Source organism: Mustela putorius, unplaced genomic scaffold, assembly GCF_011764305.1.
Source record: "Mustela putorius furo isolate JIRA1106 unplaced genomic scaffold, ASM1176430v1.1 tig00000151_pilon_pilon_pilon, whole genome shotgun sequence".
Taxonomy (NCBI): domain Eukaryota; kingdom Metazoa; phylum Chordata; class Mammalia; order Carnivora; family Mustelidae; genus Mustela; species Mustela putorius.
In genome coordinates this window covers 14,112,558-14,140,289 of record NW_025421296.1, presented here as the reverse complement: position 1 = coordinate 14,140,289, position 27,732 = coordinate 14,112,558, and the positions used below count along the sequence as shown (strand labels likewise).

The following is a 27,732-nucleotide window of genomic DNA, read 5'->3' as shown; positions in this document are numbered from 1 at the left end:
TCAGATGGGCAACCTGAACATTCTAGATTATCAATCAGTCCTAGTCAAAAGGCTGACGAACAACTGTCCATACAGGCAGGAAGTGAGGTTACATATAGGCTCAGCAATATGAACTTCTATGTATTTAGTAACTAGCAGTTGAGCCCCCTGATATTGTAGTGCTCCTCTGGGAAACCAGCCAGCTACCTGGTGGCATGCTGATTACACTGGACTGCTTCTATCAAAGAGAACAGTAATCTATCTTCACAATTAACAGTCTATTATTCTCCATATAGAATTACTTTCCATGCCCACAGTATTTCTGCAAAAATTACCATTCCTGAACATACAAAAAAGGCTTATTCACTGCTATGATATTCTACTAGAATTGCTTCTAAACATGGAATTACATTGTACAGTGAAACATATGTAGCTATAGCTACATACCCATGGAAATCACTTATCTTACTACAAATGCCAATCACTAAACAGCCAGTTTGATAAAACTGTGGATCAAAACATTAAAAATTCATTACAGTACCAGATGGGTTCCCTACCCACTGTAGAGCCCAATGCAGGGCTTGAACTCATGATCCTGAGATCAAGACCTGAGCTGAGATCAAGAGTTAGACCTTAACCGAATGAGCCACTCAGGTACCCTGTCATTTTGAATGGCTAGAGCAGAGAATGCAGAACATACCCTGAATCAGATTATTACTATGTGAAACTAATTCTCCCACAGTTAGAATATATAGGTTGGAGAACCGATGATAAAAACTGGAATAACACATATGTTAAACTAACTAGAATTTAAATAAAGATTTAATACAAGAAAAAAAAATTGTAATAACTATTATTCCAATAAGCCAGCAGCAAAAATTTTGCTTCTCATCCCTACAACTTTGGATTGTGCCAGTTTGGTTTCTCCAAGAAGAATTCCTTTACCAGGAGATACCACCAGGGTCCCACTCACCTGGAAGCTTAAGCTACCACAGGGATACATACGGCTCATCATAGCACTGAATCAACACAAAAAGAAGGAAGCTGCAGTTATATACTGATATTTAACTTAATTATCAATGAGAAACAGTTGTCCCTAAACAGTAAGGCAGAGGAATATGCCTGGAAGTCAGAAGCTTTTCTAGGGTATCTCCTGGCACTTCCATGTCCACTGATAAACAGTCAAATGAGAAACTACAGTCCCTGTATTACAGGAGGAATCATTATTGGCAGTCTCTTCTGGTCAAGTAAAGTCAGCTGAGGTAATGTTTAAGGTAATAAAATAGAAGGAAGCTGTAAATACCTATTAGGGTTATGAGACTAGTTATAGAAATAAAGACTACCACGATTAGGTCTATACATAAGGATGAATTTCTTTTTTTATCCTTATACCTTCTCTTGGTATCTCAATATGTAGTAAGTATTGTGACAATTGTAATTAAACCTGTATTTCAGTATTTAGCCTACAGTATATCAAACAGAGACTGTGTCTGTACAGAAAGAAAAATGAACAGAGTTCTAGGATGGTTGCAATGACATAAGTTATTTGGAAGAATAACTCCTTTGGAAGAGGTGAGACTGAGGAGATATGAAAGACACAAGCTGAATCATGTCGAAAAGAATGACATTTCAAGTGTCTTTATTTGGAAGTTCAGTATGGGTAAATGAAAAAAGAAGGACCCTTGGGTTGGAAATGGGGTATATACAGTACTGGACTGTCATCATCCATCCATCCATCACTCTCATCCCTCTTTTAGATTCTCATCTGTACTGTACTGCAGAAATGTGTATTTCCCAGAATCCCCTTGTAACTGCAAGTTTGCCAGTAAAAAGAATATGTACAAGATTGGAGAGCACGAAAGCTTGGTGCACCCTGATGAAATTTCAGAGGAGCTTCCTGTCAAGTAACTGAGAACTACCCTTTTGTGTTGCAGACTGAGCCACATTACTGGGGCTCTGAAGAGATTCTTGGTTGCTACAGCAATTTTCCAGTGAGCCATGAATAACTCTCAGCTTTGATGGGTAGTTCAGCATCTATTTTCCTGATATTTCACCCAGAGCTTTCCTGATTTTCAGCAGTCATTCCCTTGATCTTAGCTCCCCCAGCTCTCTAAACATTTGTATTAAACCCTCCAATCTGCCCAGAATACATGAAGAGTTCTTGCTTTCAAAACAGAGTGGGAGGTTTAACTGAATGCCAGTATATGAAAAGTACACAGCAGAGTATATCACAAGATATTATAAAAGTGATGAGGCAAGAAATAGGTTAAAGTATATAAGGTATTCAAACCTACAAATATATTCACTGAGAAGAATTAATGACAGAACTAATTGATAATGGTCTAGAAGTTAGTCATTAGGCCATATAGCCCATCAATGAAGTTTAAAGAGCAGAAATACTGATCAAAAGGTAGTAATATCAGTCACAATATTAAAAATGCAAAAAAAAAACCCCCAAAACCAAAAAACAAAAAACCATCACTGTATAAAACCTGGAATTTAAAGACATTATCTTTTGAACCACAGAGGAAATGACCAAAATTGTAATATCAAGGGACTAACAGTGAAGAAACACTTAGTCAATTTGGAATTTACTCTTTAATAAGTGAGCACTACTCAGATGAAACTATTATCTTTCACACATATGCTATTTAAAAGGAATGGTAAAGAGTAATTTTCAACAGAAGAAATTAGGTTAAAACATCAAACCAAAAAAGGAAAATTAATGAATTAAAAAGAAAGAAGCCCAAAACATATGAAATTTTCAAAAAATAATTTCTCTGAAAATCCAAGATTCTCAGCTATTTTTAAAAGCCACTAATGAGCTTATGCAGTCTATTATTTTTTAAATGTTTATAAGAAACAATGAATATAAAGTAAAAGATTGTAGTTTATAAAAATATCTCAATTACTATATTGACCTATGATAAGGAAGTAAATCAAGGTACTGTGATTATATAAATAGTTAAAATTTGAATCACCAATATTTTAATTTTAAATTTTAAAGCAATTCTTACCTCTTTGCTATTTGATTCTCAAGATGTTTAACTTTTTCTAGTAACTCTTTCTCAACAGCATCTCTCTCCAATTTAAACTCTTTTAGGGCAGTGTGAATAGCTTCTTCTTTTTCACAATTAAGCTTCTGAATTAACTGTTCTCTGTCTTGTTCCTGGCTCATGACAAGATTCTCTTTGTCTTTCTCAAGTTTCTGAATAATGGCTTCATACTTCTCTTCCTGTTGGGTGAGTTTTTCATCTTTTTGTTTTTCAAGAGCACTCAATTCTGCGCCCAATTTACTCTGCAGTTCAGCTATTTCTCCTTTCAGGTTTTTTTCTATTTCAAATGCTTGGTGATTCAATGACGTTACTTTGTTTAATTCAGCTTTAAGCATATCAGATTCTTCTTCATGTCTACTAATTAACTCTGAAATGCACTGATCTTTTTCAATTGTCATTAAAGTTCTTAGCTCTGCCAAGCCCACCTGATAGTTTTCATTATTATCCTGAATCCTTTGGTTTAGTTTACTTATCTCTGTTCTCAAATTTTCTGTCTCTTGTTCAAGGAGAGATTTTAAGGTCTCCTTCTGCTGGGTTCTGCATTCTTCCAGCAAAATTTTTATTTCATCAGTTTCTGCTTCCTTCAATGCAAGTTCAACCTCTAACTTACATCTCATGTCAGACAAATCTGAAACCTTCAGTTTTAATTCCTGTAGCTGTTGTTCTTTCTCTTGGATAACTGTGGCATGAGACTCTTGTATCTGATCGATTTGTTGCTGATTTTCCTTTTTTAGTTTCTCCAAAGACACTTTATGGTCTGCCATAACTTTCTCAAATTCCTGAGTGTGCCTGACACGCAGAGCGTCCTCTAACTCCTTTAGATGACTTTGCTCTAAACACTGAAGTTCTGTCCGCAACAACTGCATCTTCTCATTATTTTCAACATGGAGCTTCTTTAATTCTTCTAACACTATCTCTCGTGACTGTTTCAGTTCATTAATTTCACAATTTTGAGTGTGCATTGTATTTTCCATCTCTAACAACTTCTGATCCTTTTCATTTTGCAAGCAGATAACAGCTTCTTTTTCATGTTTAACCAAAGCAAATTCATTATCTTTATTTTGTAAAACCTCCTCAAGGCATACCAAGTCTCCTTTAAGCTTTTTAATTTTGTTTTCATTTTCTTCACTTTCTTTCATAAGTGCATCAAGTTTGCCTTCGTATTCACTTTTTAAAGACTGCAGCTCTCTTTGATGTTTTTCATTTAGTGTTATTTCCAAAGAATATTTTACTTTTTCAATAATGTTTCTTATTTCTAGTGCTGTACATTTTAAAGAATTTGAGAAGTCACACTGTTCTTTCTGTACAAATGTTCTGAAGTGGCAAAGGTCTTCCTTGATGGTTTGTATACTGAAGTGTGAGTCTTGGGCAACAACTCGACACTTTTCCAACTGGACATTTAGAGAAGCATGATCTCCTATATCCTCTTTACCACATACATTTGTATCCTGCATCCTTCTACTGTCTATCGCATTGATAACAGATGAATAAAGTGATTCCACCATCATTTCTGGACTCTGTGGATCACTTATAGGATTAGGAGATGACAAATTTTCTTCTATTACAAACTCATTTACGGCAGACATAAAATCTGATTCAGGGCTTTCTGCTAATGAATCCAAATCTAATGAAACTTGGTGAATAGTCTGTTCTATGTTTGGATGGGGGATAGTTTCAAAATCAAATGTATGTGCATCAATGCTATCTGGAGATAATTCTTCTAAGGGACATACTGCAGGACATAAGGGATCCTGAACAGTGAGTGGAGGAGGAGTTCTTGGTGAGGTAGTAGTTGCAATTCCTGTTGCACTTTCTATCCTTGGTGACGAAGCCGACTGTGGGGACGTCTGACTCATGGATGCCTGGAAAAGAGAGGGGATAGGCTTAAAGAGCTCTAGCAACAAATATTTTACGCTAATGAAACAAATCATTTGAAAGAACTTAATTTGCCTTTTGTTCACTCAATAGATCTGTAATGGTCTGTGACATTTCATCCAAACTTTGTGCTGCTTTTACCAAATTATGTAGAGCAAGTACATGCTGGTGTAGAGGTTCAAAGTCACAAAGTAAGGGGACCCTGGAACAGAAAGCAATATAATTAGATTTGTGATTCCACAATGAAAAGATGGATGCCTACAACCAAATATTTCCATCTATGTAAAAAAAAAAACAAAAACAAAACCCCCCCAAAACAGTACCATCATCCCCTTTTAATCAACACCAGAAAAATAGCTTAGACCTAAGACATAATCACTGAAGTGATGAATCAGACATCTCCCACGCTATACACAAAGTGAGAATAATTACTAGAAAAAAATTAATTACATGTAAGGCACTAATTTCCTTTATCTTCATTTTCTGATCATTTGCATATTCCCTAGAAACTTCTTAAAGCAGCGTATCAGTCTATCATAAAATATTTCTATATTATGGCATCTCCTGAGACTATCAGTGCTACTTTCCACAGCTCCAAAATAATTAAAGTATTTTAAAATGATAACTAAAGTTAAAAATAATCTTTCTCAGCCTTTTGGCTAAGATCAAGTGTACTAAAGTTAAAAATGCTAATGATATTTACCTGAGGAGTGGCTGAACTTCTGAAGGACAAAATGATTGAAGAAACTGTAAATCTTTTAATGAAATATCTGGAAGTTCACAGTCAAACTTTCGAGGCTTCTGTGTCTGTACAAAAAAATGAAACAAAACAAAACCCAAAAAATATACAGTACAAATTTATAAATTTTTACTATGATTAATTTCAATATTAACAAAGAAGCAAAAATGCTACAAATCTACTGACATTTAAGAAATAGGATAAAATAAAAATGAACTATTCAATGACCAACACGGTATACTATTTTTCTGAGTTTTAAATGACTGGGGATCATAGCTGTTGGTGATCCAAGTACTGTGGCTGTTCCTCCCTTTCTCGTCAGCTTTTAAAAAATGGGGTAGTGGGGCACCTGGGTGGCTCAGTGGGTTAAGCTCTGCCTTCCGCTCAGGTCATGATCTCAGAGTCCTGGGATCGAGTCCCGCTTCCGGCTCTCTGCTCAGCAGGGAGCCCGCTTCCCCCTCTCTCTGCCTGCCTCTCTGCCTACTTGTGATCTCTCTCTCTCTCTGTCAAATAAATAAATAAAATCTTAAAAAAAAAATAAAAAAAAATAGGGTAGTATCCTGTCAACATCAAAGAAACCCATTTGTTTCACCAGCATATAGGCTGTTCCTAAATTTTTCTTTAACTTATAACAAGACCATGAAGATCTCTCTGGCCTTAGCTCTATGACTATTCCTATCATTTATTAGGATGCCTTGGTGTTTTCATATGGTAAAAAGTTTTTTCCTATGTAACATGTCCTTCCTTGCCTTTTACTTGATCTTTCCATTATTTTCCAAAATAAAAAACTCTTAGTAAATTTCAGTTTCTTAAAAAAAAACTACCTGGTAAGTCCTACCATTTCTTTATAATATTGCCAAGAAATACAACTTTTAATGTGACTCTAATCATTTCAATCACTACCTAAGCAGATTTAGAGATGTCAAGATGCTCTTCATTAAATGGGGGTCCTAGATATATGAGTGTGGGACACCCTATTACATCACTCATTTTTAGATATTAAAAGATTCATACATTTAAGGCCTAAAAATCCTGCAGTACAGAAACACATTTAATAGCTAAGCACTGCATCTTAAGAGAAAACAAACAAAAAGCTTACAGCATTTCCCAAACTTCTCTGACCCATGGAATCAATGTTTCTCATGAAATAAAATGAATGGTCCCCAGTAATCCTGGTTTAAAAACACATTTATTTTTCAGGATTTCAGTGAAGGCCACCTGAAGAGTCACCTTATTCTGATTAGTAAACACAAGAATAAAATGAGGGTGGTGGTGGTGGTGAAGAGAATGAAAAGAGGAGAGGATAAAAGGAAAAGAAAGTGCAGGGATGGGGAGAGAATGAGGGAAGGGAAAGATAAAGAGAATGAGAGGAGGGCAAATGAGAAAGACAAAATAATAAGACAATCTACTCCTACCAAACAATATCTTAACAGTGTAATATGTCTTATCCTCCTGTGTTATGAAAACTCTTCATCAAAAACTATGAATATATTTTAATAAAGTTTCATGACAAATGGCTTTTAAAGCCAAAAACATTTTTATGTTATAAAAGAAGACTCTATGTTTCTGAAAATATCTCTACTTCTGAAATAAGGTTTGAATACGTACAAAATTTAGTCATAGTTAGAAAATTAATACATACACAAAAGGACGGGGGCCAGGAGTCCAATCCCCTAAACAGACGATTTCTTAAAAAGGACTTCCCTGTGTAAAAAAGTTAACAATATGATAATTTTATAACTTTGTATTTCAGAGGAAAAAAAATTTCTGGTTTTTGAAAAACAAATTAGCAATTCTTTATATTTAAGTTTTAACAATGGATTCAACTTTACAGACCTTAAAAAGAATATTTCTCCAAATTTCAATGGTAACTTAAATCACATAGATCCTATATAACAACACATTCATATTGACAAAATAGCATTTTTCATTAAAAATAAATTAGTAAAGAACACTTACTAAATAATTTCCCAAAGGATTCCCTTTTTGACTTTTCAGCTTCATATAATCGCTTTCCATCTGTGACTAAAGCACCAGCCCACTAAGAGAAGGAAAGCTTACGTTAATAATCATACACCAACTCATTAAGGCTCATACACAATGAAAAGAGAATTCAACTTGCATACCTCCCTGTAGTGTTTTATGAACATTTTTCTCCTTACAACCTCAACAACAGCTATGCAGTACATCTGAGGAACTGTACTAAGAGCTTCAACAATTTTGACTCTTTCTAACAGTTCTATTACAAGGCGCAGCAAAGCTTGCAATTTCTCTCCATCTTGATCAGCATGAAGCATTACAAAGCAACACCACCTACAGAATGAAATTGAGACACAAAGCTCTAAAAAAATAATCTAATCCCAAGTTAATCAACCAATCAAGTATTTCAATATAACAATAAAAAGTACTCCATTACTTGGCAGAAATTTTAAAAAATCACTTTGAAACATCCAAAATTAGATGTAAGAGAATCACTTACTTCAGTCGGACATGTAGGTTATTTGCTAGTTCCTGTTTGGCAGTGGTACATTTCTGTTTAATATCCAACAGTTTTCTATGATTTTGCAACATAATCATCAACTGATTTGCGTGACTCAGGCACAAATCAGGTAAAACAGATGCATCCTTCAAGTTTTCAGCTCTCATCTGATTAGCTAAAAATCCCTTTGAAAGAAAATATTTAAAAGGACATTAACCTGGTTTCAGTAAAGATAACATTCATTTAAGAGGGAAATCTTTGTTAAATATGAACTGTTCTACTTTTAAAGATTTTATTAATTACTATCCTGAATGTAGATATACTCATAAAAAAGATTATTTTTAAGAACTCTGCTCATCTAGTTGTTTCAATTTCTAGCTAGGAAAAAAAAAAAAAAACCCCACTGGGAAGATAGAGTAATTTATCCAAGGACAGACACTCTTAACAGTTAAATTAGAACCAGAATTTATGCGTCTAGACTCCTACTATACCATGGGTCAGTCAGATCATGTATTAAATAAATAAAATATGATCACTGATTTTAGCCATGAAATAACTGACCTAATCTAACCAATGATATTCAATAGTACTTTGTACCCTTCCCCAAATGAGTAACAATCAATTTACTGTACTTTTTATTAAGAAGTCATTCCTCTCTCCAGTATTTCTGGACTAAATTTTTTCCACTATATATATATATATATGTTTTCTCATATTAGAATGACTTAAATGTATAGTTTTATAATACATTTTATTATTTGATAAGAAAAATATTATATTTTTTCTTAGCTATCCTTACTCATTTATTTTCATAGGTGAACTGTGCATCATTCTGCTAAGCAGGGATTGTGTTTAGGCTCTAAATTAATTTAAAATACGATAGTTGTATATACAAAACATAACAAAAAAAGAAACCCAACAGCAAAACCTTAAAAAAGGTCCAAGACATCTTATTAAGGTTACTACTAAATGCTTTTGTTGTACTTATCGGTTCTTTTACTACTGCTTACTGAACAGTTTTTGTGTTACAGGAGTTTTATAATTTGCATGTCCATCTGACGGCCATACTTGCTACTGTAAATAATTATCTGTCTAGGAACTTAACAATATGGCTGGCAATAGTATGTCTTCTAACTTTTTGGTAGTTCTCTCTGTTTCTGTCTTCCTAAATTTCAAGAAAATATTTAAATTTAAATGACATGTACTAAACTCAAAACCATTTAATATCTGAAAATAAAACAATTTCAATAGGAATTTTATATCTTATTTCCTTTTCAATATGCCATATGCTCTACTGTGGCTATATTTTTTTCTGAACTTAAAAATAACTTACTGGTTTTATCAATTGCATTAAAACCTTAATAGGTTTCCACTACTTTTTAATGATCCAAGAAAAACATAATCAATCCCCCAAATTAAGTTCTAAAGCAATAATGAGGAATTTCCTGACACCAAAAGCACATACATGCCAAAGTTGCCAAAAGAAAAAACGTTTAGGGGCACCTGGGTGGCTCAGTGGGTTAAAGCCTCTGCCTTTGACTCAGGTCATGATCCCAAGGTCCTGGGATCAAGCCCTGCATCAGGCTCTCTGCTCAGTGGGGAGCCTGCTTCCTCCCTCTCTCTCTCTGCCTGTTCTCTCACTACTTGTGATCTCTGTCTGTCAAAAAAATAAAATAAAATCTTAAAAAAAAGAAAAAAGAAAAGAAAAGAAAAAACGTTTAAATCTGCTTTCAATAAAGTAATTTCTGTATTTATCAAACCATCCTTAGAATAATATTTAGACTAAGTAGTAAAATACCTAAGTACAAGCTTCTTAAAATAAGTCATCGGAATGAAAAGTATAGCATAAGGAACATAATCAATAATACTGTAATAAGGTTTAATGGTGACAGATAATAATTACACTTATGTTGAGCAATGAGTAAAGAATTGTCCAGTCACTTTCTTGTAGACCTAAAAACTAATGTAACACTGTATGTCAACTATACTTCAATAAAAAAAGTTTAAAAAAGTATAAAAAACCGTGATGTCATTTCGTATTAGTATTTTTTATGTGTAAGTAAGGATAGATATATACATGATATGTAAGTTTAAAAGAAAATTACATAGCTGAGTGATGATGGAAGACAGAACTTAAACTATACCACATCCTAATTCTGAATTTTTAGTAGGTTATCTAATAAGAATAATCATGACAACATTCAAAAGAAATCTAACTAGCTCTTAGTTACTACAGTACTTACAACTCCCCTCAAGATGTATTCTGTGAACTTTTGGTTTAGGGAGCAGATTTCCTATTATTTTCTTTTTTTGTTGATAATCTTTAAAGACAAAAAGATTACTAGAGAAATAAAACACACTGAATAAATTTTCAGGGCTCCAGTGTTAACAAAGCTTCACAGATCTGGTTAAGATTCTCTGTCAATTAAGGTAGAAGTGTCTATAAACCTCAAAAGTGTTGTGGTCTTAAAAAAATTACTCTCTTAAAGCTGCCTGAACTGGTCTTTATCATATAAGATACTTAGGCAATAAATCTCCTTCCATTGTCTCATCCCTTCTTTCTCTTTCTCTTTTTTTTTTTTTTTTTTTGGAGAAAGAGAGTGTAAGAGAGCAAGTGGGGAGGGGGGCAGAGGGATAGAAGAGAGAAAATCTTCAGTAGGGTCCATGCTCAGTATAGAGCCTGATGTAGTGGCTTGATCTCACAACTTTGAGATCATCGTCTGAGCTGAAATCAAGAGTTGTACACTCAACTGAGGTACCCAAGTGTCCCCTTTCCCTTTCCTTTAAGAGTGGTGAGAAGATTTAACTGCTATGTTGCTAGAATGAATTACATAAAATTGTGTTTATACAGAATCTAAAATCAACTCCTCAAAATGATTAATCTGAATTTATCAACTTTCACTGACCACATGCTAAAGGAAATACTGATAAAAAAAAAAAAAGAAAATATCTGCAATGGAAAAAAATACATTAACTATAATAAAACTAACAGAGGAGACATCTGCAAATAATGAAAAGGTCCCAGACCAGATTTTTATAGAGAAGTCTAACATTCTATAAACTCAAGACTACCCTACCCCAAATTCTTGCTCTTTCTCTCTCTGTCTCTATTTTTTTAATGGGGAGGAGTGAGAGAATCTTATGCAGGCTCCACACCCAGCTCAAAGCCCAACTTGGGACTCAATCACATGACCCTGAGATTATGATCTTGGCCAAAATCGAGTCAGACCATAATAGAATGAGCCAACCAGGCACCCCTCATTCTGTAAATACTGACTGTGTACTTACTACAGGTAAAGAACCTGCAAGGCACTGTGATTAGGGCAGCGAGGAAGAGAGATTAGAAACCTGGTTTCTTAGAGCTTATTATTATTATTATTATTTTTCTTAATTTATACACCCAGTGTGGGACTCAAACTCATGACCATAAGATCAAGAGTCATGGCTCTTCCAACTGAGCCAGACAGGTGCCCTGGAGCTTGTATTCTTAAAGAAAAAATTTCATTAAAAAAAAAAAAAAAAACAACCCACATAATCACTTAAATGTAATTATGACATAGCCTAAGTACAACCTGCTAAGAAAAAATATATCTGATCTGATCAAGACTGCAAAATCAGAGAAAATTTGTCTGTGAAAGTGATGTCTCAGTTAAAACCCTTGCCTCTATACATCCTTTGGCAGTCAAACACATAAACATATAGGAGTGAAAAGTTGCTCCAACAGCCATGTATACCTAACTTCAATAAGTTATCCCTCATCCCTCATAAGCATATTTAGAATTATCTTATTATAGCCAATTTCTCTCAAAGCTATTTACTCAGGCAAGCCCAGCTGACATCTATGGATTGCTGGGCCTTGATTTCCATCTATTTTACATATTAATATTTTACATATTCAGTTTTATTCTGAATATATAATGTACTTATATTGAAGCATATGTAGGAACACTAAAAATATTCACTGAGGAATAATTAAATGAAATTTAATTGCCTCTCAATGTCAAAAAGGATTATACACTATACTACTTGAGGTATCAATATCCAAGAAAAACATAAACATTTTTATTTGAGAGAAAGAGAGCAAGAGAGAAGGAGCTGGGGGAGGGGCAGAGGAAGAGGGAGAAAGTAGACTACCTCCTGAATGGGAAGCGTGATGTGTGGCTCAATCCCAGGACTCTGAGATCATAACCTCAGGCAAAGGCAGACGCTTAACCAACTGAAACACCTAGGCCTAAACCCCAGAAAAATCTGTTTTTTTAAAAGTAAGAGTATTATGTCTTAAAAGTTAAATTCTATAAAAGTTAACTTAAAACATTAGCAAAAGCTGGGAATAAATTAGGGGGAAAGAAGATAGTTAGACAAGGTACTTCTATGATCACAGGATGCCAAAGAGTAGTTTTCAAATTTTCCCAGGAACAGTATAGGACAGATCTACTAAATTTTTTTCAGTTTGGGTTCAAGAAACCCTGGGAGGGTTCAGCCCTGAAAAACAAAAATACAGGAGCAAACAAAAAAGGATCAAGAAATGCTTTCTCTATTTTTTAAAGAAAATAAATAAATACTATTAGGTCCTTTATTAAGCAAATACACTTCCAGGAAAATGACCTATTCTTGTATTACACAACTCCATTTGCTGAATCCAATGCAGATGAGGATAACATCAGCATTAGGTTTTTTTTTTAATATAACCAAATGCAACACCCTTCCTTTTAGCTGCCTGATTGTAGTAGAGCTACTATACACATATTCCACCCACACCCTCACAACAACCCCCAGAGATTTGACAGTAAAGAAAGGAGAAAACAGATTATCTAGATAAGAAAACAGGAAGCCCTGGTTTATTCAATCAGAGAAAGAGGAATAAAGAAATCTGGAGATTTTAAAGGAATGAAGAGTTTATTAAATTAAAGACGAAAAAATGACTAATAATACATCTGACTGCATCAAAATTTAAAATTTCTGTTTAACAATCTTCACAACACTATCAACAAAGAGACGGTATCTGTATTATTTACAATAGACAAAGGATTATCCAGATTACATATAAAATAAATTTTTACAGAAACATTAGGATAAAAAAATTGGCAAATGAAAATTCAGAGGAAATAGATGGCAAATACTGATATAAGGAAAACTGCTCTTCTCTTAATTACTGGGAGTGTTGACTGATTTTTCCTTTATGGAGGGTATAGCATTACTAATTAATATTTAAAAATGCACAAACACACCAGAATCTAGCAATTCAATTACTGAAGATTGTCCCAACATGCACATAATGACAGAGATGTACTGGGATATTAAAACAATGTTTGTAACAAGAAAAACTAGAAGCAACCTAAATGACCATCAAAGAAGTCTGGTTAAATAAATTATGTTTGATTCATTCTATTGAGGGCTAAAAAAGAATGACCTTGGAGAAACAACAAAACAATCAGAAATTCAAAGCTGTCTCAAGTGATGGTAAACTATAATTTAATGATAATGTAGACTAAGCTTCCTATGGCATTAGTTACGAAAGACCTAAGAAAGCAGTGAAGGAGAAGAACCAGGATCTAGAAGGAGAAAACCTAGGAAAAGCTAGTTAAGTAACTAGGAATTCTTTGCCCTAGAGACATGTGCTGATTCCTGAAGAGGAGCCCAAAGCTAAGAATTAAAAAAAGCAATCCTTCTGACATTCTCAAGGAGCTATGAAATAAAAAACTGGAGATCAGGGCCAGCCAAAGGAAATGAAGATGGAAAACACTTTGTATTAGTACCCCCAAAAGCTATATCCTATGGAGTAAGAGTCTACAAAAGTAGACTGGCCACCACCACAAGGACTGTAAGATCAACTTCCCATAAACTAAATCCTTGATGTTACATTAAGATAATGTAAGACTGTGATAGCCCCTATCACATGCAAACAAATTCTCTCCAGAAGTGTTATCTTAAGCTTCATATTTCCTGTTTTTATTTATTTATTAAGATTTGTCAGAGATAGAGAGGGAGAGAGCATAAACAGGGGGAGGAGCAGGCAGAGGGAGAAGCAGGTTCCCTGTTGAGCAAGAAGCCAGATCCCCACCTGAGCTGAAGGCAGATGCTTAACCAACTGAACCATCCAGGCATCCTCTGGGTTTTTCTTATCAAAAATAATTAGGCAGGTGAAAAGGCAAAACCACATGAATTTAAACTATTTAAACTATAAGAAACAATCCTATATCCACAGACACACAGGCACAAGTAATGGAGTTAACAGATAAAGAGACTTTTAAATTACTATATGGTTAATGTAATCAAAGAGATGATGGATGAGTCTGAGTATTTTGATAGATAATTTGAAACTATATAAACAAAAGAACCAAACTGAAATTGTAGGGCTAAAAAAATAAACAAAAATTACATATCAATAAATGGGTTTAATAACAGCTATTCACAGCTAGAAAAAATTAATCTGGGTCGAAAGAAATACCTGGAATAAAGCACAGATGGATATGACGATGGGAAATGCAGGCTATAAGGGTAAATGAAGAGAATGAGATGTAAGGTCTAATACATGTGTAAATGGAATCAATGAATGAGAAGGGAAAGAGCAAGGCAAAGGCAAAATTTGAAGAGAAACTGGCAATTTTCCCAAAACATATGCCATTATACCACAGCTTCCAGTAGTACTACAAGTGCAACGCAAGGAGAAATACAAAGAAAACCACATTTTGTCGTATTTTAGTAAAACTGTTAAAAACCTAGAAGTAAATCATGGAAAACCTAGATTCTATATCCAGAGAAAACATCCTTCAGAAATAAAGGTGATTTAAAGAAATTTTCAAATGACAAAGACTAAATTTTCCACTAAAGGATACTTTAGGATATTCTAAATGCCTATCGAACTTACAAGGATGCATGTATTACTTTAAAAAAGCTAATATGGAAGATAAAATATTTTTTTTAATGATAAGTTTTAAAATTATACATATATATGTATATATGTATCATTTTAAGAGAGAGCAAATGACCAGCGGTTATGGGGCAAAGTAGGAGAGATTTTAATCAGGCTCCATGTCCAGCATGGAGCCCAACACGGGGCTCAATCTCATACCACCGAGATCATGGACCTGAGGTGAATTCAAGAGTTAGATGCTTAACTGACTGAGCCACCATCCCCCAAATTTTTAAATTTTATTTTTAAATGATAAAAATAATCCAAAGGGCAAAAGCAGAAAGAGATATAATTGGAAGAAAAATTAGAAATAAGACTTAAAAACAAATAGTAATTATATTAAATAAATGGACTGAATACTCTTTTTTTCAAGATTTTATTTATTTGACAGAGAGAGATCGTAAGTCGGCAGAGATGAAGGTGGGGGGTGGGGGAAGCAGGCTCCCCGCCAAGCAGACAGCCCAATGCAGAGCTCAATCCCAAGACCTGAGATCATGACCTGAGGTGAAGGCAGAGGCTTAACCCATATTAAGCCATCCAGGTACCCCTGGACTAAATATTCTAATCAAAAAATTTCTCAACTTACTTTGAGGCCATCATAAAGACAATGCCCAACTTGACAAATATATACCGAATGAATACACAATATAATTCAGTTTGCCAAAATGTTACACTTAATTCAGAAATACATGAAAAAGACAATATATTATGACCATGTTGAGTTTATTTCAAGAATCCAAGAATGGTTCAAGATTAGAAGCAGACTATAACTTTCTTAATCTGATAAAGGGTTTCTTCTATTAACACAAAGAGAAAAAACTATTAGAAACATTCTAGTTGTGAAATACCACTTTCTATGGATCAAAAATTAAACAATGACACCTGCTATCACCTTCTACTCTGCATTGGTACTAGGGGATTCCAAGTCAGTGCAAAAGCACAAGATAAAGGGGTTCAGTTCACAATAAGGTGGCCACATCCAAAATCAGGAGAAAAAAAGAGTCGGAATGACGGATGAATTCACTTAGGAAACCATAAAAATACAATAAGTATTTTGAAATTTATTTTAGAAGAATTAAAGCAAGGATATACATGTTTTATCTACCTACCGCACACTGTATAATGCCATGCAGGTAAAATAAAACATTTACACCCAGTTGTATGTTTTAATGTTAAGAACACATTGGAGGAAAAATACTGAAGATACAGAAGAACATTAAACTAGAAAAGTGTATATTAGAATCAAGATTATGAAAGTCTACCCTTTTGGTGTTTTGCCAGAGTGGATGGAGGGCAAAATCATTAGCATGGCAGAAAATGCCTACAGTTTCCACTCTTTGCAATTCCATCACTTTGTTTTGGTTATAAAATCTCTGACAGAGTTCTTAGAACACTACATTAAATTAGACCTAAAAACCTAAGTATTAGTAATCTATAAGATTTCACATTTTCCTCCTATCTTTTACAAATCTCATATGTTCTTTTTTAATTTTCTGAGGGGGGAGCAGGAAGTACTCAAATGTTTAGTACAATGACTGCTTTATAATGTTCTTTCCACATGTTTTTTCCCCAGCTGCTGACAGCATTTTCATGGTTTATCTTTCTGTTACTACTTAAAGTGGCCCCAGCTCACGTTATCAAACCTGAACATTAAGAATGTGTAAACCTGGAGCATGGAACATTTTTCCATTTCTTTGTGTCTTCCTCAATTTCTTTCATGAGTACTTTATAGTTTTCTGAGTATAGATTCTGTGTCTCTTTGGTTAGGTTTATTCCTAGGTATCTTATGGTTTTGGGTGCAAGGACCATTTCCTTACACCACACACGAAAATACTCAAAATGGATGAAGGACCTCAATGTGCGAAAGGAATCCATTAAAATCCTTGAGGAGAACACAGGCAGCAACCTCTTTGACCTCAGCCGCAGCAACATCTTCCTAGGAACAACGCAAAAGGCAAGGGAAGCAAGGGCAAAAATGAACTATTGGGATTTCATCAAGATCAAAAGCTTTTGCACAGCAAAGGAAACAGTTAACAAAATCAAAAGACAACTGACAGAATGGGAGAAGATATTTGCAAACGACATATCAGATAAAGGACTAGTGTCCAGAATCTATAAAGAACTTAGCAAACTCAACACCCAAAGAACAAATAATCCAATCAAGAAATGGGCAGAGGACATGAACAGACATTTCTGCAAAGAAGACATCCAGATGGCCAACAGACACACGAAAAAGTGCTCCATATCACTCGGCATCAGGGAAATACAAATCAAAACCACAATGCGATATCACCTCACACCAGTCAGAATGGCTAAAATCAACAAGTCAGGAAATGACAGATGCTGGAGAGGATGCGGAGAAAGGGGAACCCTCCTACACTGTTGGTGGGAATGCAAGCCGGTGCAACCTCTCTGGAAAACAGCATGGAGATTCCTCAAAATGTTGAAAATAGAACTGCCCTATGACCCAGCAATTGCACTATTGGGTATTTACCCTAAAGATACAAACGTAGTGATCCAAAGGGGCACGTGTACTCGAATGTTTATAGCAGCAATGTCCACAATAGCCAAACTATGGAAAGAACCTAGATGTCCATCAACAGATGAATGGATCAAGAAGATGTGGTATATATACACAATGGAATACTATGCAGCCATCAAAAGAAATGAAATCTTGCCATTTGCGACAACATGGATGGAACTAGAGCGTATCATGCTTAGCGAAATAAGTCAAGCAGAGAAAGACAACTATCATATGATCTCCCTGATATGAGGAAGTGGTGATGTAACATGGGGGCTTAAGTGGGTACAAGAAGAATCAATGAAACAAGATGGGATTGGGAGGGAGACAAACCATAAGTGACTCTTAATCTCACAAAACAAACTGAGGGTTGCTGTGGGGAGGGGATTTGGGAGAAAGGGGTGGTATTATGGACATTGGGGAGGGTATGTGTTTTGGTGAGTGCTGTGAAGTGTGTAAACCTGGTGATTCACAGACCTGTACCCCTGGGGATAAAAATATATGTTTATAAAAAATAAAAAATTATATTTAAAAAAAAAAAAAAGAATGTGTAAACCTGGCGATTCACAGACCTGTACCTCTGGGGAAAAAAAAATACATGTTTATAAAAATATAAAAAATTAAAAAAAAAAAAAAAAGAATGTGTCTTCTTCCTTATTTCATGCAAACAATACTATTCATTAACAATAATCAAGGATGTGGTAAAAAATAATGGTGTATAGCAAACTGATACTACACATAAACTACTAGGATAGAGAAACTATGAACTGGTTTTCCTGAGAGAAGACTGATAGGGTACCTGAGCAAGTTCCTTCTGTTCATTCACCAGTCGGCTGCAGCTAGCAATCATCTGGTCCAGGGCATAGAGCCGGTCTTCAAGTCCTTTAATGGCTTTCATATTCTGATTATCAAGTTTGGCAATAGTTTGACGGCACTCTGCTATAAATGGCCGAATAATCCTTGGATCAAGCTAAATGACAACAGAACATATGAATGAAGTTTTCAGCAAACAATTTACAATATATTTCTCACCATTTTGATACACAGTTTCAGAGGAAAAAAAATAAAAAATACAGAAAAGTAAAAGCATGGGGAATCCTACTTATACTTTCACAAAATTGAGAGCAGGATAATTATGTCAATAAAATATTACTGATTATATTAGAATACATAATTAGGGATATAGTGCCAGGAGGTACCTGGAGGTATCTTTATTATCAGTCTCTATCTTCTAAAGGAATTTGCTTTATCAACCCAACTTTTTTCCTCTTCAATCTCTCCTGTTCCCTGGCTTTAAATCTACGAATTTTCTGGAATTCATGGAGCCTAACAAATTTCTCTCAACACTGTTCCCCTTCCCTTGAAAGAATACACTGGTAGTGTTTTTACAGATAGTCTCCATTAAAAAACATTGTCAAAGAGAACCTTTCACTTGAGGCTCTTAAACACTGAAGATAATCTTTCACAAACTCTGGAAGTCTGGGGCATTACTTCACTAGTTTCTCTACAGTACCATTCTCTGGCTCCTTTTCCTATCTAATCCATAAATACAGATAATCCAGAAGGACTCTGTGCTTATTAGCCCATCTTTACTATTTTATATGATTTCAGCATTAAGCATAATTTCTATGGAGCTCCCAAGCCTTCTGTAATCACTAATCCTTCTCATAGATTTTCAGCTTGTGTTTCTGACCACCTACTTATATCTCTATGTGAATACCAACCAGTTATCTTCTATTATTATTATCTCATTATAGTTGTCTTCTGTTGAAATCCCTAAATGGCTTCCTTCTGCCCACAATGACATCCAAAAAACACAGCATATAGTAAAGGCTTCAGTAATTGGATACAATTAAATCTTTCTAAGGCCTATCCTCTTCTCAAACTGAATTACCCATTACATCCAGAAAAGCTCTTTGTTTCTCTAGCTCTGATCTTTCTTCATACTGATGATCCTGCCTAGCTGTTTGCAAGCCCATCCCTGTTTCTACATAAGGGTCCTAGTCGAATACTGCCTCCTTCATGCTTTCTCTGATCACTGAAATTGAAAGACCATAAAATATTCAGTGTAGTGTTCGGCACAGAGAGAACATACAAAGGCAATTAAAACCAAACTATTTTATTGTTATTATCAATAATCCAGTGTAATTATTAAGAGGCTGCATTTGCAACGCTACAAAAAAATTAACAAAGCCACTGCTTATATATAGGCAGCATTTGCCCAATATTAATGAAAACCTTACATACGTTTAACATTTTCTCACTTTTCTGAATTTCACTGTAACTAAGTCCAATCTGCACACATTTGTGATCCAAAGTATTATACAAACCAAAGTTTAGCTATAAATCATTAAGGTGATAAAGGGCTAAAAAAGAGGATTAAAATAGATTTGAATTTTTAGCTTGTGCAAAATTACAACTATGCATGGACTTTTCACAGTAGTAATTTAAAGAAAAAAACCCCAAACCAGGGCTCCTGATTATGATAGTTCTGTATTTCATAATTCATTGAAAGTATAATACAACTATACTGGCAATATGGAAGAGTATTTTGTAAATCACTTAAGTAGCAGGTACATAACCTGACTTCCTAAAATCTTATTCTACTTAATATTTTGTTTCATTTGTCCCACAGAGTCTCTGGAGAAATTCTTTTTTAAAGATTTTATTTCTTTGTCAGAGAGACAGCTCACATGCACAAGCAGGGGAAGTGGCAGGCAGAGGGAAAAGCAAGTTCCCTGCTGAGCAAGGAGCCTGATGTGGGACTTGATCCCATGACCTTGGGATCATGACCTGAGCTGAAGGTAGATGCTCAACTGACCGAGTCGAGTCACTCAGGTGTGCCTCTGGAGACATCTTTAAAAATATGTATTTTAAACCACAGAATTCTATTAATTATTTAGGAAATTTTCAGTAACTGAACACAGTGCTACATTCATATTTTACTCTTGGACTTTTCCACTGATATCTGGAAAGATTAATATTATTGTTGTATTAAAAGATAAGAAACTAGAAATTGTCTTACCCTCTCCATTCTTCCCATCCCACCTCTAAATCCACACCCACTGCACAGACCAAACACTATTTCAGTTACACACAAAAATCCTGAATGAAATAACTACAAGATTCAATACTTTATGCTGATACTAATCTGAACAGCTTAGAAATGAGCTGAATACGCATATTTCCAATTATTAATCATCAGATATACAAATGTTTGCCTTTTATAGTATAACCTGAACTAAAATATCCAAGATTCATTCTAATACAAACACACCATAACCTAAAAAAATATTTGAGTACACAAAAATCCAGCAACAATTCTAAATTTTACCTGGTATACGAGGGGGAAAACTAAATAGGTCATGAAAATGCCATCTATGAATCCATCCAAGTATTATAAAACAGAGGATTCAACTGACGTATGGATGAGATGAGTAATAAATGGATGGCAGTGCCAGGATTTGAGCCCTTAGGATGCCCAATCTTAGGGAAGTTCCATAATGCCTATGTTTTGACTAGTTTCTTGAAAAAGATATTTGATTTAGGCAGTTGAAAATGCATGTTACAAATACTACTGAAACTGGGATTAGTATGTGAAAATGATGACTTTAAACAGGATTTGCTTTTGTAAGAACATCAAACCTTAGCACCTTTTAAAATTCATTGGCAAAGAGCACTTTCTACGATCAGATAATCAAGTAGGTTAGTTGTTATGGGTTAACTATGTAATAAATGTGAGATAAAAAGGAAGGCATCTCTAGTGAGAGAGAAGTCCCATACTCCCTTTAATCTATCTTTAGAAATGCCATTAATGGTATTAAGAATACAGAAATCTACCAAGAGGAGGAAAATATTAATCTAATAAAGCAATTTGACAAGTGATATTTATTATTCAGTATATCCCACTAATAGATCATTCCACACTGTAAAATACAGGCAGAAATATATAAACAAATATTGAAACAAGTTTTTCAAAATGAGTTTTCACTGCTTTTAAACAAAATTTTTTAATCTAATGGGCATGCACAACTGAAAAGAATGCTGTATTATAGACAGTATTTTACATTATGCTACACTTATTTTATAACAAGTAACTATAACCAAATAAAAATTTATATTTTGCCTTCAGAATATAATAGCCATGTAATCTATCACAAAGACTTCAGATACTCTTGGTATGTACTATGAGAGTAAATATTAACTTAGGTCAAAAATGTGACACCCTAGCAATAATACTATGGCTAACTTCTGTAGATTATTTCTATAAATATAAATTCTTATAAATTTTCATTAAGTCAGAAAAGGATCACTATTTCTTTTCTCTTATCATGTAAAGCGAATAAAAATTATATGACTGTGCTGGAATTCATTTAAACACGTAAATGCAAAGCCAATTTCAAGTCCGTTTAAAAGGGGATTTTCCTCATAGTCTATAACCCTATTCTGACTCACGCAGAATTTTATATATTTATATATTAAATACACATATATACACTTCAATCACCCTAATTACCATCATGTATTAGAATTTTTAGGCTACTAAAATGTCAACATTTTAAACAGGAACACAAGTTTTCATCCCTTTTAGGCAGTAATCTTTGCATAATATATTACATACTTTCATGCCTTGGCAAATGTCTTAATTGAAGCTTTCTTTGATGACAATAAGTGGCCAAAAAGAAATTCCTGCTTTAAAGGATGTCATCAAGGAAGTGGAAATTTAAAGAAGAAGAAACCTAGAATTTATTTAAGTATTCCATTTGGAAAGATATGTGCTATTTTCTAGGCATTCCAGACAATGCACTACCTTTCTCAATATTCAAAGAACAAGTTTTTTTTTGTAATTGAGTACCCTTTTAAAAAAGGCTAACTATCATGCCAATTATCTTTAGACACCTGCAGCCTTCAAAATACTATTTTGTTATTTCTGTATAACTGACTGAGCCACCCAGGCACCCATGGATCATATTTTAAGAGAGATTTATTTCCCAGGTCTAAAAGTTTTTAGAAGTATATTTGGAGAAAAATTTAATCCAAAATATGAGCTCACTATAATTACAAAATACAACCAAGAATACAATGTTGAAATTTTGAATTTTAAAGTATCTCAGGCAGATACGATATTTAAAACTTCTTTTAAAAGTCAGCAATTGATTAGATTAGAAAGATGCACACGGGATTTTCAGGGAGACAAAAGTGTTCAGAATCTCCTTTTGGGTGGTGGTTATTCTGTGACCTAACCACTAAAGAACCTGAATATTTCACTGAATATAAATCTTTCTCGCCAAAAATAATTTTTTAACTGTAAAAAACAAAATTTTATCTTTAATATTTTCCAAAAGACCTTCAAAGTTCTATAGCATTTATAAATGTGAGCATGTTATTAACTTAAAAATGTTATAAATGTGAGCATGTTATTAACTTAAAAACAAAATTTTATCTTTAATATTTTTCAAAAGACCTTCAAAGTTCTATAGCATTTATAAATGTGAGCATATTATTAACTTAAAAATGTGGCAGGCTAGAAGTGGCCAAATATTACCATTTACCTATTTACTTATATTCAGTGAGTGCTCCATGCCTATAGCACAAGAATGAAAACATTAAGACTGCTCAAGTTTTACCTAGAAGATAAAAGAACCTAACTGTAGGAACAAATTAAAGGATAGGAGATAGTAAAACATCTAAGTAATATTACAAGGTCAGAGAGAAATATATTTCAAAGTGCTACCACCAAAATCTGTACCACTTGAGCGGACACTTCAAATGTTCTGTATTGCAGTAGAAATTTTATGTATATGACCTCTAACAGTTTTCACAAATTTACTAACAATTCATAAATTAGGTTACAAGTGAAAAGGTTTGATTCGTCCAAGAGTCTCACATCAAGGCTCAATATTTCTACTGTTAATAATGTGTTGTCATTCTCCCATTATATAAAACATTCAGTACAAATAATATAATTTTGCGTAGCTGAAATGACCCAAGAAATACCAAATTAACATGACTTACTCTGCTCATGGAATCAAAGCATTTCCTGACCAACGATTCCACATCATTAGGTCTATCTTGAACATTTATCCAGTCTAACAAAGAAACATTAAAAAAAGGCAGATCACCGTCTTTAGCATCTACTGACGTTTCATCCTGCTGGACAGTACTTTGACAAGATTCCCTAATTTCTTTTCCATTTTCAGCATCTGTGGTATCTGGGGCTATATGTTCCACTGACTTGTGAAATGAGGTTAACAAGGATTGGTTAGTTGTTCTAGGCATATCAGGAGAGAGCACCAGTTCAGTGGAGGTTTTCATTTCAGCCTTTTCTGAGCCTTCATGTTCAGGTAAAGAATCCAGTCTTCCCAAACATTCCCTGTAACTATGTCTGGTTAGGCACTCCAACAGTGGAATCTTGGCCATTACTGAAACCGCAGTTCCTAAACTTAAAATACAAAAGAGCTGTCAGTAAAATTATGAGACTGCTCTAGCCAGAGAAATAGCATTTAATTACTATACACACAAAAACTACAACCTCTTTATTACATTATGCATACATAGTCTGTGTTCTTTTAAAAAAAAAAGTTAGACAGAGAAGGGTATCATTAATACATTAAAATACCACTCTCAAGTAAAGGGAGCCAGCTTACACTAAACAAGTGTACACATGATTTTCATCAAACCTTAAGCTATAAAAAATTCAAATTAAAAAAAAAAAAAAAGATTTACCCACAGCAGTTCCTTAAAGTATAACTTAAAGCCAAACAAGTTGAAAGCACAGGATAAAATTAATAATCCCAATAAAGATTAACATAACTCTCATATTCATTTCACCCTATAGACAGGTAGATCTATGTTGTCAAAAGGCATGCGGAAGATGAACTATCTATGATTTGATTTCTGTAGAACATTTGTGAAATGACTCAGGATTCTATGAGGAATTAACATATCTAAAAGAACTTCTCAAACAACAGTTACTTGAAAAGACTGTTGTATAAACTCTTTCTAGTCTTAAGTAATCACTCCCTTCCTTCCCAAGATCAGTCCCATTTGCAAGGCTAAAATCTTCTAATTCATACCACAAAACAGAAAAATTTCAATTAATGATATTCATTTTAATTGCAAAAGATGTTACTTCCCTCCAATTCAATTCAAAGTAACAAAAAATGTAGAAACTAAAAAATGAATGTAAAAATTGAAAGCATACACACAGACAACAAAGGGCTATATTCATGCTGAATTATTGCTGTATTTTTACATTCAGTATAGCCTTTTTCAAAAACAACCACTGGCTATCAAATGTGCTTATATGAAAAGAACCAGAAAACCATCTAAATGGTTTCTTTCCATCTTAGCAAGCCTACATCATGGCAATATTTAAAAAGGAAAATAAAAATTTCCTTGATTGCTGAATGTTTGAAAACTTTTCCATTTCTGCTAGATGTGTTATGTTTATATTTTGCCTTTACTTTAATGTAAAATTGGTAGCAGGGCAAGGAGACAAACACACTCAGGTATGTAAATCATTCTAAAGTATTTTGAGCGCTTTACATAAAGAAAACAAGGTAAGTAAAAGAAACGTGGGAGATCCATAAAATAGGAGGTGAATAAAATTGAACACAATTTTAAAGTCCATAAAAGTCATCATAAATGTCTCAAAAAACGAACAATTATAATAAACAGTTATTAGAAATGAAATCACAATTACTGAAACAACTGATAAATTGCAAAGGTATTTCAAACAAACATCTTATTACCCATTTTAATGGCAAACATACTGAGTAAGTTTTAACTTGATGTCTTCTATGGATTGCAGATAATTTGAATAAATACTTTCAAACTTGAAAAGTAGCTTTTGGTAAGAATTTGAACAGTCCTCCAGATTGGCCATAATTGCAGCCCAGCCTTGGTGCTGAAGATGTTCATCATGGACCAGACCTTCACAGAAAGAGCAAAGTTTCTTGGCAACTTCATACATTTCCTGAAAACAAAGAAACACACCAAAAGAAGGTAATGTTTTCAACAATTAAATGAACTGTAGTATATTCACACAATGGAATACTGTGTAGCAATGCATACAAACCATCAATTCATGCAATTACATGTAGAATCTCAGGAACATAATGTTAAATAAAAGAGGGGAGACACAAAAGAAAACAATGATTCCATCGATTTAAAGTTCTAAAAGAGGCAAAGTAATTTATGGTTTTAAATTCAGGATATTGGTTTATTTTACAGAAGAGGAAAGATGGGTACTGACTGCGAGAAAGCATGAAGTAGGGCTTCTGGGGTGATATTATATTTTAAGATTTCACTTTGTGAAATTTGCCAATGATTGAATTTGCACAAATGAATGTGCAATGATCTGTACATTTTCTAATATGTATATATCTCACTAAACAAAAATCTATTATTTCACTAATGAAGGTATCTGAATCCAAGGTCACACCACAATTGAGGTGACCAAATTTAAACTTGACAATTTGACTCTCGAAGACCATACTCCTGCCATTATTATAGAGCCTCTAATTCCTATTATAGAGCCTCTAATTCTAATTCAAATTTCTTATAATATGCACTATCTGACATATTCACTGTTTTGGTTACCACAGCTTTTGAGTACATTCTAAAATCTGAGGAAGATGTATTGTTCCCTCCACCTCTCATTCTTCTTTCTCTTTACTTTGGTAACTATTCCTGAACACTGATCCTTCCCCATAAACATTTTATCTAAAACAAACAAAACAAAACAAAAAAATCAAAGCTCCTCCTCACTCTCCAAAGCAAAAAATGCTTTTTTTTTCTCCCTACACCAGTGCTTTCCATGGCAACTTTAAATGCAATTCATTACGCTAATGAATAATATTAAGATTATGACTGTGAATACTAAGAATGATATTAAGAATGTCTTTTTTTTAGGGTGCCTGGGTGGCTCAGTTGTTTGAGCATCTGCCTTCAGCTCAGGTCATGATTCTGGGATCCTGGGATAAGTCCTGCATCAGGATCCCTAGCAGCGTACACCCTCCTTCTCCCTCTACCTCTGCCTCTTTCTTTCTCTCTTAAATAAAATCTTTGAAAAAAGAGTCTTCTTTTATTTCAGAGATAGAATTTAGTGATCCACCAGTTGCATCTAACATCCAGTGCACATTACTTCAAATGCCCTCCTTAATGCCAATCACCCAATTATCCTTTCCCTCATCCTCTTCCCCTCCAGTAAGTAATTCTGTTTATTTCCCAGAGTTAAGAGTTTCTTATGGTTTGTCTCCCCCTCTGATTACCCTTTGTTTTATTTTTCCCTCCCTTCCTCTACATTCCTGTTTTGTTTCTTAAATTCCACTTTCGAGTGAAATCATATAATAACTGTCTTTCTCTGACTTATTTCACTTAGCATAATACCCTCTAATTCCATCCATGTCATTGCAAGTGGCAAGATTTTGTTCTTCTTGATAGCCGGGTAATATTCCATTGTATATACACACCACATTTTTCTCCATTCATCTGTTGATGGACACTTGGGCTCTTTCCATAAAGTGACTATTGCTGATAATGTTGCTATAAACAGCACGGTACATGTGCTCCTTTGAATCACTATGTTTATATCCTTTGAATACCTAGTAGTGCAATTGCTGGGTTGTACGGTAGCTCTATTTTTAACTTTTTGAGGAACCTCCATACTGTTTTTCAGAGTTTAAAAATATGTCTTTCCATTAGCCTATAACTTGTATTTTTCTTTTTTTTAAGATTTTATTTATCTATTTGCTAGAAAGCGAGAGAGCACAAGCAAGGGGAGTGGAAGAGGAAGAGGGGAAGCAGCTTAGCAGAGAGCCTGGTGTGTGGCTTGATCCCAGGACTCTGGGATCGTGACCTGAACCAAAGGCAGATGCTTAACTGACTGAGACACCTAGGTACCCCTATAATTTATATTCTTTAACAGAATTTTATAATTTTTGTTGCTACTTAGATTGTAATACATTTCCATTTGCATTCCAAAGCAGGGCCCAGTACTGAGAAATGTGAATGTTTATGCATTTATCACATACCCAGCCACCTTACCAAAAGTCTTTCTGATAGATTTTTATTAAATCCTCTGATATTCTAAATATACAACCATAGATCGCCTAAAATGGATGTTTTTCACTTCTTTTCCATTAATTTTGCCACTTACTTCATTTT

The 27,732-nt window shown here is 34.2% G+C and overlaps 1 protein-coding gene across 7 annotated transcripts in view; it reads right to left on the bottom strand.

Moving 5' to 3' along the window:
• The window catches only part of RB1CC1 (RB1 inducible coiled-coil 1), a 101,422-nt gene that overhangs the window by 46,239 nt on the left and 27,451 nt on the right, over positions 1 to 27,732 (bottom strand). For all 7 annotated transcript variants that reach the window (XM_045075794.1, XM_004777522.3, XM_004777524.3 and 4 more), the window contains 10 exons: positions 25,338 to 25,540; positions 23,578 to 24,004; positions 18,362 to 18,532; positions 8,129 to 8,313; positions 7,776 to 7,962; positions 7,609 to 7,690; positions 7,292 to 7,353; positions 5,614 to 5,717; positions 4,986 to 5,112; positions 2,997 to 4,897 (listed from right to left, as the gene is read on the bottom strand). In XM_045075794.1, coding sequence (XP_044931729.1) covers positions 2,997 to 4,897; positions 4,986 to 5,112; positions 5,614 to 5,717; positions 7,292 to 7,353; positions 7,609 to 7,690; positions 7,776 to 7,962; positions 8,129 to 8,313; positions 18,362 to 18,532; positions 23,578 to 24,004; positions 25,338 to 25,540 — 3,449 coding nt within the window. The remainder of the gene's footprint in view (positions 1 to 2,996; positions 4,898 to 4,985; positions 5,113 to 5,613; positions 5,718 to 7,291; positions 7,354 to 7,608; positions 7,691 to 7,775; positions 7,963 to 8,128; positions 8,314 to 18,361; positions 18,533 to 23,577; positions 24,005 to 25,337; positions 25,541 to 27,732) is intronic.